At 50.6% G+C, this 13,553-nt stretch overlaps 1 protein-coding gene across 3 annotated transcripts in view; it reads left to right on the forward strand.

Annotated features, from left to right (window-relative positions):
* Window positions 1-1,164: 1,164 nt before the first annotated feature.
* PHF12 (PHD finger protein 12) overlaps window positions 1,165-13,553 on the forward strand; it is a 32,887-nt gene continuing 20,498 nt past the window's right edge. For 2 of the 3 annotated variants that reach the window (XM_068415754.1, XM_068415755.1), the window contains exons 1-2: window positions 1,165-1,564; window positions 1,913-2,094. In XM_068415754.1, the coding sequence (XP_068271855.1) occupies window positions 1,499-1,564; window positions 1,913-2,094 (248 nt within the window). In that variant the 5' untranslated portion in view covers window positions 1,165-1,498. Of the gene's footprint in view, window positions 1,565-1,912; window positions 2,095-10,670; window positions 10,723-13,553 lie in introns of those variants that run through there. The other variant, XM_068415756.1, reaches the window with a different exon arrangement.

Below are 13,553 nucleotides of genomic sequence, written 5' to 3' on the forward strand. Positions count from 1 at the left end.
GCTGAGCCAGGGGGGCTCCCCAGGCCCCATCCTGCCCCCCGGGCCCTGTGATGGAGGGAGGACCCGGGCAGGGGGAGCGGGGCCGTGGGGACCCCCCAGGTAAGGACGGCTCCCCGGGGGCAGCGGGATGCCCTGCAGAGCCCCGGGGGGGGGTGAGGGGCCTGGGTGGCCACGGTGGTGCCCCCCCCACCCCTTGCCCACCCCCAGCACAGGGCCTGGCCCCCCCTGCACCCCCGTGTCTCCCACCGCCGCCACGCAGGGACGTGTCCCCCCCGTGCCCCGAGCATGCTGCATCCCCCCCCGGCCCCCCGCTTGCTTCGCCCTCCCTGGGGCGTCCCCTCCGCCACCGCCGTGTCCCCCCCCCCCCAGGCACGTCCCGGCACCCCGGCAGGGCCGGATCGGGGCCGCCAGCCCGGGGTGACGGGGCGGGCAGGGGGGCACCGCGCACGGCTGTGCGCCCCCCCGCCGCGTCCCGCCCGGGCTGGCGGCCCCGGTGCCGGCCCCAGCCGTGCCCCCCCGCTCTGGGGAGGATCCTCCCCCCCCGCCACCATCTTTGGGTTGTTTCATTAATAAAAAACTGGTGTTTTAGAAGAAGTGACGGCGTCTTCCTCAGCAGGGCCGGGCAGCGCGGCACGGGGGTGCAACGCCCCCCACCCCGCACCCCCCCTGCGCCCCCCGACAGCACCCCCATGGCACCCCCCCCCCCGCCGCCCCTCCCGCCACACGCAGTGAGGGGGACACTGGCCCTTTAAGGGGCGTGGCCTCCGCTGACATGACGTCACCAGCAGGCTCCCGCCCCCTGCGCGCCGGCGCGCCGCTCGCCGCGCGCCCCCTGCCGGCGGCCCGGCCCCACCAACCCCGCCCTGCCTCGTGACGTCACCCACGGCCGCGCTCCCCGCCTCCCGTCCGGGACGTGACGGCAGCCACGCGCCTGCGCGCGGCCCCTCCTTCGCCGCGTCTCTCCCGCGCCTGCGCGGGAAGGGGGCGGAGCGAGACTCGCGCGCGAGGAGGGGGCGGTGCCGGCGTCGCGCCTGCGCACTAGCACCGCGTGCCCCCCCACCCCCGCCCGCCGCGCCAGGGCCGCGCAGGCGCGGGGCCGCCGCTGTGGGGGGGTTGGCGGGCCGGCGGCGGGGCGCGGTCTGCGCAGGCGCGGGCGGCGCGGCGGCGGCGGGGCCCTGAGCGTCGGCGCCGCCTGTGTGTGGTGCGTGCGCGGTGGCGGCGGGCGCGGGGCTGCGCCGCCCCCTCCCTCCCTCCTCCCTTCCCCCTTACGCGGCATGGCAGCGGGCGCGGGGCCTCCCGCAACCGCCCCCGGGCCCGGCTGGAGGAGGAGGAGGACGACGGGCAAGCTGCAGCGGCCCGTGGGCTAGGCCCCGCCGCCCGCCGCCGCCCCCTCCTCGACGCGGAGCCGCTGCCGCTGAGGGGCCGTCCCCCCCCCCATCCCCGCTTCGCTCCCTCTCGCCGGGGAGGGGGCTCTCGGGGCCGCTCCCGGGCTGGATGAATGTGGGAGAAGATGGAGACCAAGACGATCGTCTACGACCTGGACACCTCCGGGGGGCTCATGGAGGTGAGGCCCGGGCCGCGGGGAGCGGGGGGAAGGTCCGACCGGGGAAGGCCGCGGGGCTGCAAAATGGCGAGGGACCCCCCCCACACACCCCCGGAGCCCTGTGGCCATACAAGGAAGCGCGGAGGGACGGAGGCGGCTCGCCCAATCCCCGGGAGAGGCCCTCCCGGACACGGGGCCGGCGGGCGGGGCGGGCCCGGCCCGGCCGGGGCCCTGTGTGTGCCCCCCCCCTCCCCCCGCCCCGGCGGGCCCGGGGCCGCTCTCCCCTTTCGGGCAGCAAGGAGAAGGGCGCTTGGGGTCAGGGTCCGTCCCAGCCCCTCAGAGCCCCTCTCTCTGTCTGTCCATGTGCAGCAAATCCAAGCCCTCCTGGCTCCCCCCAAGAGCGAAGATGGGGAGAAGAAGAGCAGGAGGCCCGAGAAGGAGCCCAGGCGAAGTGGCAGGGCCACTAACCACGATAGCTGCGATAGCTGCAAGGAAGGAGGGGATCTGCTGTGCTGCGATCACTGCCCCGCCGCTTTCCACCTCCAGTGCTGGTAAGGCTCGGCGCTGTCTGCCTCCGGATCTGGCCGCCCCGGCCCAGGCAGCACCTTCCCTCCAGCGGCTCCAGCTTCCCGTTAAGTCCCTGCCTTGCCCAGGGAAGGGGGGGATATGGGGCCGGGTGTAGCAGGCAGGAACAAAAAGGAGGTGCAGACCCCACTCGGGTCCATCCTCTTGAGACTAATCCACAGCGGCCGAGGTGAAAAGCCCCCTCGCTGCTTTCTCTGGGGGGTGGGGGTCCACCACCCTGCTTTCTTTTTGTGCCGAGCAGCGGCCGAGAGGAGGAGCGAGGCTGCTGGCTGCGCGGCCTGGCTGCTTTGGTGCTGCCCCTACCCGGCCTTCCGTCCTCCCCCCCTCCCAGCAGATAACTTCCCCTCCTCGCCCCTCTCTAAGGGTGCGTTGCTGGGGGGGGCCCTCGGGAGGGTCCTGGCCGGAGCGGGGGAAGCGGCGGTGGCGTCTCCGCACCAGGCCTGACGTTCCCAGCGTTTCCGTGCTGCTGCAGCTGCTGGGAATAATGGAGGTTGCTGTCTCTGTGTCTCCCTGCCTCACTGTTTACAATATGGCGACCTTCCTTTAAATTATATTTTTATTCTCAGCGCCATTTTGGCTGCATATATGACTTCCAAACCCTTGTAGCGCTCCCCCAGTATCTCAAACGTGAAAATACCTTCCCTGTGGAAATCCAGGCCTCCACACTTTAAAACTGGCTGGGTTTATTCCTTTCCCTCCTTTTTTCCCTTCCTCCTGACTCTCCGGACCTGCTTGTCTCCTCGGTGGGAGTGACTGCTGTGAACTGGGGGATAGTCAGGTTCTCTTGCGGGGAGTTGCGTGGCTTTGTCGGTGAAGGCAGATCTTTCTGCGTGCAAATCTGGGTGCTGTGTGGGAGTCGAGGTGCGTGTGGAGGCGGTGGCAAAGCTCTGGTCGGTAGAGGCTGCAGCGGGGAAGGACTCTCGCTGCCTTCCCTCGCAGCTTCCTAAGCTCTCGGCACAAAGGGACCAGCTAAAGGCACCTGAACTTTCCGCCCCAAAGTTTTTTCCCTTTCTGCACCGGGAGCCCAGACGCATCCGAGGCCGCCTTACCCGAATCTGCCCTTCAACAGTTGATACAGGCGGGCGGTTTGTGTTAAATTAGCACAGCCAGAGTGGATAATGGAGTGGAGGAGGGAGCGGGGCAAGTCAAACAGCTGGAGCTCGGGCGTACAGAGTATTCTTCCTTAGGGGAGATTTTTTTAACCGCATTCCTTTCTCTCTTTCATGCTTTGGAGCTTTGTTTGCCACCCTGTTACAGCTGTCTCCTCTTTGCCTTTTTTTTTTTCCTGTTGTGTTTTTTTTTCTTTCTTCTTTTGCTTGATGGTTATACTGCGTTTATATGCTAATTGCAGGTCTCTGAACACTTATTAAACTGATTGCTGATACCAGGAAAGCTGCCTGTGCGGTCACAGTTGTGTAGGGAGTGTCCCGTTAGCAGTGTGTAGCCAGACGAACCCGACAATGCTGTAGCGGGCAGCTGTGACATCATCCCTCCTACCCTGAGGAAGTGCTACTGGTGGTAGTGCAGCTCCTCTTAATTTACTTGGAGGACACTAATTATTTTTTTTTTTTTTGTCCGGCCTTCTTGGTGAGCTTTAATTTAAGGGTTTTTTTTTTTCTTTTATCAGGCGTAGTTGCTTAAAACTCTGTTTCAGCTGGTGCTGCACACATCCTGAGCCCTCTCTTAGTGAGGCTGGAGCGATGGCTAAAACTTCACATTTTGAGATGGAAGAGCTGTGGCTGACGCTGTAGAGCTTCCCTGTTGACTCTGAATCCTAGTGAAACCTAGCCATAAATGAGACCACTTTGTGCATGGATAAATCCGTATAAATTTCATGGCTTAATTTGGCAAGTTTCTTGTAGTTAGTGAGTGGGAAACAGTCAGGTAAATCAGGTATCTGTAAGGCTTTGACTGTACTTGAGTTAGTTGCATTATAATTATAAAAAAAATAATCTTTGGCTAACTTGTCACCCTTCAGAACAGAAATGGAAGGGACAGTTCTGGTTATGCTTTCTCACTGTATTTGTTGCCTTTCCTGGGGTATCTCTCGGGCCATCGTGGTGACAGTAGCCCAGACCCTGCTGCAGGAGGTGACGCGGTCTGGAGTGGCGCAGTGGGCCAGCTGCACGCGCTGGATAGGCTTCACCTGAATGCCTTCAGCTTAGGCCTGGCTCTGCCCCCCGCTTGCTCAGCCAAGGCCTTCAAGTGAACCAGGTTGTTTTGAAGGGATGCTCAGGTTTTGTTTTCTATTTTCTTCCCTTTACCTCCTACACCTTGCTTAAAGTAAACTTCCCTTCTGGATATAAACTTCGGCATAAAGGCAGCACTTGCAGCTTCCTTTCTGCCTCCTATTTTTATTTAAAGAATAGCAGCTGTAATGCAATGCTTGTGTTAAGTCATTGGAATAGCAGTTTAAATGTACCGCAGGGGCACACTAGATGAATTGTGTCGACAGCTTACCTGTTCTTTAAGTGTTTATTGTGAGTTTTAGTGCCAGGTTGCATTTATTATCAAGAGAGCGAAAAAAAAAATTAAAAAAAGAGAAGAGCAGCTCTTAATTGGTCTAGGAATTGTAATCAGTTGATTAAAGCTGTATAGGAGAGTCCATATTATAAAAGAAAATGAATGACAAGGGTGATCAGCCCAAGGCATGCAGTAGGCTGGAGGCAAACCCAGGAGTTAACCCAGCTCAGTGGCCCATAAACTAATTTTGTTTCTTCCTGTGTAGAGAAGGCTCTTTTGTGTCCTGTTGTTCAAACCTGTAGCGAGCAAGTTGGCTTCATTAGGTAAGTGTGTGGTTCTCAAACTTCACCAGTTTGCCTTAACTTCAATTTAGCACCTAAACCTGTTGTCTTCTGCAGAAAACAGGAGGCGCTTGGCCAAAACCCCCAAAACTTTCCAAGTCTGATGGTATTACACATCTCTGATGGTAAATAACAAGTTTTGTTGATACGCTGTGGGAACAACTGCTCTCCTGAATTAATGTGGGTGGAAGTGGCTTCCCAATTCATCTGTCGGGGCGTCAGCTCTTCTCACAACTCGTTTCAGATTCACTAGTTGGACGTAAAACTCCTACAGGTACTGTAAGAGTCCCTGGGCCGGGAGGATTACTGGCCTGGCTGCAGATAAACCGCAGTGGTGGGAGGGATACAGGAAAGTGTGAAATCCCTTCTAGATACTTAATTTCAGCATACTTGGATTAATATCATAGTCAGATGACTGTCTTCAGGTTTGAATTTACAGAGAGTGTTTTTTTCTGTCCTTAATAATTCTTGAAAACAGAACATAGGATTTTTAGCTCTGAAGTCTGCTTTTCATTGTGCCGTTTGTCCATCATCTGCTGCTTTGGGTAATGGTGCAGCATGCATTTTCATTCTGATGTTCTGCCTTAACCCAGCCCCCTGGGAACGGTGTACGCTCCTTCTTTACATGATTGAAAACCAATTTTCCAGTCCTACTTCTGTTCTTCCCCGTTTACATCCTCCTGGCTATGTGATTGTTAGAATTCGCTGCATTTTCTTGAGAAATGGTGAACTTGCTGGTAAAATGGTAAACTTGATTCGTGTTGAAGTCGGTTTGCAAAGTGACTGATGTTGCAAATTCATTACAGCTTTGCTGAAGGATTAGAAAGATCCCTGGGAGAGGAAAAGTTTAGTTAACAAGGGGAGGGGACTGACACCAGGAGGGAGTACTAACACAGAACAGTTTTGTGTGTGTTTGTTTTTTTTTTAAGTCTCACTGCCCTGAGTTTCTGGTTGGAGGAGCCCAAAATCGCCAACCTCGCTGAGCGCTGCTCTTCAAGTCCCTCTTACAAACGGCCTGCTGCTGGCTGGGAAGCGCTGCTAGCACGGCAAAGTGACCCGAGTTGCCTAAAAGCTGCCTGTTACCATAAACCAACCAAAATTGTGACACTGCCCAGCAAAAAGGCATCCCTTAGCAGCTGGATCACCCCCCTGGCTGTGCTGGGAGAGGTACGCTGCACCCATACTGGGGCCAGTCGGACTTTTTGCAGCCCTTACCTCTTCATGTTTATGTTTGGAGCGTTTGGCTCCATTTCCTCTCTGAGTTGGCAGCCCAAGTGCTGTTGTCGAAGAACTGGAGTAAGAGAGAAGTAGACGGAAGCTAAACTAGCCCAAGTTTTGCATATCTTCTGTGAGTCACATCGGTTAAGTGCTTTGCACAAAGAATGGAAAAAAAAGTTGGTTTTGACTGGTGGGACATGGCTGACTCTTTCCCCACCTTATTCAGGTCTAAAATGTCCCACCTTATCTGGGCATTTGGTCTAGCTTGGGGGTTTTTACATAAATATCCATGAAACGTTAGCCTGTCTATTGTCTTAGCTAATCCTTCCTTTAATGGGCATCTTTGGCTGCTTTCAGGTGAAACTGAATGGTCTGAAGCATCTGCCACCTGCAAGGAGTAGCAGGATGTCCAGGAAGGTGCTGGAGAGGCTGTACCAGGGACCTACGGAGGAGCAGGGTGTCAGTACATTGAGTTACGTGTGTTGGTGTGACTCTTAGACGCTGGCACTTCTGACAGCTTCAAAAAAGCTTGTAGTTTAACTGCAGCAATTTTTTATTTTGGGAGTTTATGGGGTTTTTTTTACATTAAATGACTGGCAAAGACCTACTTTAATGTTCATGTAATTGCATTTTGAAGATCAGGGAGTAAACTGTTCAAAACATTAATTTAAATGTATTTTCTATATCTGTATATCTGTCTTAACTGCTAGTTTGTTAAAACAATGTACTTTTTTTTTTAAAGCAACAGCTTTTATGTCTCTTTGGGTCTGATATTTTGGTAGCGTTGGGGCCAGCACAGTCTGGATCCTAAACCAGAAGGAAGCAATTGCACTGGCTTGGTTTCTGGGCGCGGAGGGTCACTGCGCCTGCGTCTGCAGATGTGGTAACATGATCAGTCTGGGCAGTTCTGCTCAGCAAAGTTGTACCAATGAGATCTTCCGCTCTCCTTATTTTGTCCTAAATCTCTCGATGCAAAGGCAGATAAGGTCAGCCTAAATCTACGAACTTAATCTAAGGACACCAGGAAAACATTCACAGTAAGAACTTGATGAACTAATCTAATTTTGGGACTTGCAAGCCATGATTCTCACCTGTGTGTGCATGTATGTGGCTTGTGTTAAACTGAGCGTGAGCAGTTTTTGCAGCGTGGGCAAGAGTTGGGCGTTCAGATCAAGCCGTGGATCGTTGCTGCCGTTCTCAACATCAGCGTAAAGCGGTCGGAGCAAGGCATTAGGATTCTGTCAAAGTCAACATTTAACTGCTTAGCTTAGTCTTTGTCTTCAGATGTGGCTGCTGTACGGACTAGCATTATGTCAAACATCCGTGATGGTCTGAAGCTGTTTGAAAGGGCGCGGTACGAGGCTTGAGAAGGAAAGTTCTCTGCTGTTTTGTCCCTTTGCTTGGGAAAGTGCCAGTTTTATGTTGACTGGGACTTGTGGAACTGAGAAGTCTTTTTTTTTGTGCTGCTGTGGGGTCCATTTTTGAGTTGACTCCTCGAGTTCAGCAGGGTGCAGCGGCTTGCTTCGAGGTGGGGTTCACGGCTTTGTTCGTGCTGCTCCGCAGCTGGTCTTTCCTGGTATGGCAGACCCGCAGGCGTGACTCATGGGAGCCTTTCAAAACATGGAAAGGTCTTCCCAGAGGAATTCCAGCTCCTCCAGGCATTTGCAAAGGAAATTCTTAATTGGATTGGATTCATAATACTAATCTGCTAATGACTTTGTTATGGAGATCTTAGCACTATCTTGTAAATGTATTCACCTTCATTCAGCTTGCCTCGTGTCTTTTTATCACGTACAAGCTCAGTGCTGTTAAGATTGTACAGCAGCCTGTGGATCTTATAGTTGGGAATGGGAGGACTGCTGTGTTTATTACACAAAATCCTATAATGCTCCCATAATTCTCCCCTCTCTCTGTTTCTCAGTGTTGCTTTAGGTGGGGGTAGTAAATGGGAAGCAGTCATGATTAGCGTGTCTACCGTCCTGCTGTAGGTCTCTTACAGCGGGTGTGGAGGACATCTCGATGGGGAGTGCCCCCACACTGTCCTTAGCTACAGAGCTGTGTATTTATAGTAAGAATCAGGACCAAACATGCATTTTTCCACCCAAAACTGACCTCTACTGCTTGGGCTATAGGTGCTGTTGTGATGGTGTGAAGAACACCTGCACGACGGGCAGGGCTCCTGGCTGTCTCCCTGCATAGGACAGACTGAGTCAATTTGAGATTTCAGTTGTAGCATCGATACCGAAACAGTTTTTCTACATAGCAAAGGCGCTAACATCAATTCTTCTGTTTATTGACCCACACAAGTGGATGTTAAACTGTTTTTGTTGCTAGACTGACTCCCTGGTACGTGTCGGGTTCTTGAGTTTCTCCTGTGCTCTGGAGCCCTTATTAATCCTTGAGGCAGCAGCAAATAGCAGGAATCTGCTGTGAAGAAAGGGAGCAGTTATTTGCAGAGTAGGAAGGAGGTGTATCTTCCTGAAATCAAGTGTTACAGAGTCTGAATATTTAGAGGGTGCTGCCTGTTGCAATATAAATCACATGTGAGAAGGATGTACCTGTTGGGTTTTTTTTAACCAGTCAGGAAGTCAGCTTGGACGTGTGAAAATGCTAATGTATCTGAGAGTATAATATGGCTTTGTTAGAGGGGTATGAAGGACTGGATTTGAAAGGAGTGAGTGTAAGCAAAAAGCATCTTGCCACGTCAGATTCCTGGCTAAACTTGGGATTTTGTGACACAGTCAGATTGTCAGAGCTGGCTTTTTCTTCTTACAGTAGTCGATTTACGCTGCCTCCAACTGCACCGCTCGCTAGATGTCTGCCCAGCTTCCTCGAAGGAATGCTGCAGTATCCAGTAACTGTGAGCTGAGTAAAAATAGTATTGTACCTTCTCTTTAATCAGAGGTTCGACAGATAATCAGTTGTAATGCAATTACGTACCTTTTTAGGGTATGGAGTAAATGCTCCCTATAGCCAAAAAATGAAGAAGAAAAAATTCTATAAATCATTGTTGCAGTTGATGTATCAGATTTTGAGTACAAAAGGCAAAGAACATCTCAGCCAGCTGGGGGAAATCTGGCGCCTGAACCCAACTCTAACCTATTTCTGCTGACGTCTGCTCTGCACGAGTCACTTGAAGTAAACTAGATGGAGCTGGAGATTACTGACTTTGAACCCTGCAGAAAGCAGTGGCCTGAGGATGCAATTTAGCAGGCTGAAAACCCCATGCTGAATTTCTGGCAAGCGCTAGTGATTGGTGTGAAACACCTGCCTGTACAGCCTCTGACTTTGGGCAAGGCATCACGTGAACTTCCCAGTGATCTCTGTCTAGAATAGCAACAGGGGCAGGACATGAAGGTGATCTGGGAAAGGCAGAAAAGAATGTATACCCTGCTTTAAGGGGTTTTTTTTAGGTGGATATTTCTATTACTGCTCTTTTCCCTCTCCTCCCCAGTGCTCTTGGGAAAGCCTCGTCCACATGTAGGTGTCAGAATTATAGTTGGCTTGTGCCTGTGTGAAGACAAATTCATACATTTGCTTTTATGGGTCTGTCCTTCATCCTCTTCTGATGTGCTGCTTTCCTTTTTTCCACCTTATTGCTTCTGTCCTTTCACCCCCGTCTCCTTTGAATGCATTCAGTATGACGAGGGCTGAATGAGTTCGCTTCTCAGAAACCTCTCAGGCCTGTGTTTTGATTATTTTTTTCCCCCACCAGAGATGTCTCTTCATTTATTGTTCTTTAAAGACAAAATTGGATGAAGTGATTCTCACTAGAGCTGTGTTGTTCCTCAGCCCTCTTTCTTTTCCCTGATGCTGCCCTGTGTGTCATCCTGCTTTGAGATGACTTCTGATCTGTTAAGAAGATGGTGCTGTGAAGATCTGAACACTTAGTAATGAATCTGGACGTTGAATTCAGGCTATTGTTACCATTGTCTGCGGCACAGGCGTGAGTGATGCATGGGAAAGAAACAGGAGTCAGGATGTGCACGATGCTTGAATTTCTGGGTCTGACCCACATTTTCCAAAGTCAACAAGTCTTTCTATTGACTTCCATGATTTCTGCTTATGAATACAAAGCTGGACGGTCCCCTAGCAGATATGTCCCAAATACCAGAGTTCATAACTGACCAAACTAATTTTAAAAAATCAGAAAACCTCAGTGCGATACAGGTGGTATTATACACTTTTTTTCATGCATATTTATTTATATAGGTGTGTACTTGATTTTTTATATATATGTGGAAATTTCATATCTTAAAAAACAATACTTCCTTTAATTTTTTTGTCAGTTGTTAATGAGGGTAATAACTGATGGGTTGTCTAGGGAATGGTCTCTGTGGGCCGGGTTCTTTCTATAAATAGGAGTAACTAATTACATCAGGTGATCAGATGTTTACACGCAGCTTACCCAGTTTATTGGACTCTCCTGCTTGTCAGGTCTGAGGCAAAAAAGTTCTACATCCGTCACGTTGGAGGGAACTTTTCTGATTCCCCGTGAGTCTCGGGATTGTCTGCGCAGGAGTGCCCTGGGAGGAGGCTGGACCCCTGGTGACAGGTGGGAGGGGAAGCCAGGTAAGGGAGATGACACACGCTTCCATGGGGTTGTACTTAGCGCTCTCTTCCCAGGATGAGACTAGCAGGAGCAGTTTGAGGAAGGATACTTGTTATTAGCTTCACTGGCATCAAAATTCACAAAGTACTCACATTCACAGTGCGCTAGTGCTTTGGCTTGTGAAAGGGTACCTGCGTCTTAGGAGCACGGTAGTTCTGCTGCCAGAGGCTTGAACTGCTGGTCAGCACGTGTTCTGCCCTTGCAGTGTTGAACACTGGCTGTCTAGAAGGTAGAAAGAAGCATATAGTGAATGAAATTTGGGAATAGAGCATACCTGGCGATATTACTCCTTAAACTCTTCGAGTTAGGTCTTCCTCTGCTCTTGTACTGGCGTGTGGACAGGTTATGTTAGTGTACCTTTATCTTTCCTTGCATGTTTCTCTCTGTCTGACCATATAATGGTGTTTTAATCCTGCTTCTGTTCTCTGTCTCTCACTAAACCCTTATTTCCAGCTCTGGCCATGCTGTTGGAAAGATGCATGCTAAGCAGATGTGATGTTCCAGATGGTGGGGTAATTGGTGACCTGTGAAACGGTCATTTCTGTTCCCTTCCTTGCATGGTGGCAGCTGAAGTAATCACGTACTGACCTGACCAGTGATGTCCAGGTCTCCTTGCTGGATGTTAGTAATTTAGGACTTTAGATATGCATGCCCAAGGCTTTCACTTCAGTGTAAACAAAGTTGTGCTGGCTGCTATCAAGGTTTTTTTTCGCTAGTTCCCTCAGGAGAACGAATTGTACCACAGATAAAAGTATAGTGGCTGATGCTCTGTAGTTAATGTGAATTGCACTACTGGCTTTGAGTAGGTATAACTTACACAATACGTGAGCTTAATCAAGACCAGAATAATGTTCCTGAAACTCCGTTAGTGTTAATGTGATCAGGTCATGGTTATAGGTCTCTGCAGAACAAAAATCATGCCTGACTTGTCTGAAGTTTGGTGGTCTCTGCTTTGGTGCTTAAGAAATCTTCGGCTTCATCAGGAAGATCGTTCCTTGTACTCCTGAGTTGTCCATGTTAATGAGCAGTGTAGCCCTTCACTGAGTCGTTTGTGCTGCGGAATAATCCTGACACTGCTGGAACAGAGGAGAGAGCTGACAGTATTCCTGAAAACCTTCTCCCAAGTAATAGAGTCTGACTTGGGTCTTCAGAAAAGAGTAAACTCTTTGATCCAAGAGTTGCAATGGGAACGTAAGAGAGTTGCAACAGAAAGGAGCTTGAAACAGGCTGCAGCTGTTAGCTTGTTTCGTGGGGTTTATTGTGTACAAGGTAGAGGCTCCCAGCGCTGGGTTCCAGGTGTCCCCCTCCTGCAGGGTTTCGGAGCAGCTGTGAACAGGAGTGTGTAACTTGGGCGCAGTAAAACTGTTTCAAAGAACTGAATTTGTAAATGATGCAACTTTCTCTGTTTCTCAATGGGGCGCTTGTAATGCTCTGACAGTGAGGTTGGTTTCCTGGTTTGCTTTAGTTACGGCTGCCTTTGAGGCCCTGCTGGAGGAAGCCAGGGAGCCTTGTTCTTTATGAAGCCAGCAGAACAGCTGTAGCTCTATCCATCATTGGCATAAATAGGAGTCAAATAGAAGAGACGAAAGCCTTCTTCCTTTAGCTGGCGAACATAACCAGCATCCTTCATTATAAGCCTCTTGTGAGTCTTGGTAAGTTAATGAGAAGATTTTTGAGAAGGAAAAATGTTCTTGCCTGCATTTTTTCGTGGGTTACTGTTTCCCCTGCAGAGAAAAAAAATCTAAGTCTGATTGTTGAAAACAACCGACATCAAAGACAAGTTGTCCAAGAAAGCTTCACCAGACAGAGGTTTGTTTTCCTGCCACCATCACCCCAGCGTGATAGCTGGCTGCAGCCCGGTGGGTCCAGAGTGTGCTCGCAGTAGCATCAACGTGCCTTTGACGCAAGATGGCCACCAGGAATGCGGTGTGTAAATAACTTTAGGTTTGCTTATAACTGGTTCCTTTGAGAGCTACGGCCCAGTTTGTATTGAAGAAGGTGCCATTCCTTTGAGCATTTGTTTACTTATTTATTGAGGTCAGCAAAGTGAAGAGTAATTATGGGATTTGGACTAACAACAGGCATCTGAGCTCCAGAGTGTGAAATTGAAAAGCTAAGTGGCTTCGTGCTGTTGTTTGCTTGATAAAAACTCCTGATGTACAGATGACTCGTGAAGATTTTTGATCTCATCATAGCCGTTTAAATTTTATTTGAGGGAGGTTTTGCATGATGTTCTGGCCATGGGAACTAGTCCAAAAGTTTACAGCAGCAAGTCTTGACAAGACAAATCTGGTATGAATTTTGGGAGACACTACTTAACTTTTTTAGAAAAAGCCATGAGACCAGTATTATGACAAGTGACTTCGTATCAGTGAGGTGGCTTTTGAGTAGGCCATGATAAACATCTTTAATTTTCAGAGGCTTTGTATGAGTTGGTCTTCCAGGTGTTTGTATAGATATTAACCTTGAAAGTCAGAGTCAGTTTTTTGGAGCTGTCTTTGTCTTAAATTCGGAAATGTGTGTGTTCTGCTGAGCAGAATTGATTCGGGTCACGCCAAACCTTCCAGGTAAAATAGCGCTGGCCACCCCTCTTGCCTGTGATTGACAAAAGAGGAAACTTTCTGAAGCAAAGGTTCAGTGAAGTTGTACAGAAGCACAACTGATTGGTGTGTAGCTGAAGGGAGATGTGCTGTAACTGAAGATAAAGTTGGTGCTGTGCAATTCCGGGGCCTGTTGGCAGCAAACACTAACGGCTGGAGATCTGCATGCTAATGAACCTGGGAAAGATAGG

The sequence above is a fragment of the Nyctibius grandis genome, chromosome 18, assembly GCF_013368605.1.
Source record: "Nyctibius grandis isolate bNycGra1 chromosome 18, bNycGra1.pri, whole genome shotgun sequence".
NCBI classification, from domain to species: domain Eukaryota; kingdom Metazoa; phylum Chordata; class Aves; order Nyctibiiformes; family Nyctibiidae; genus Nyctibius; species Nyctibius grandis.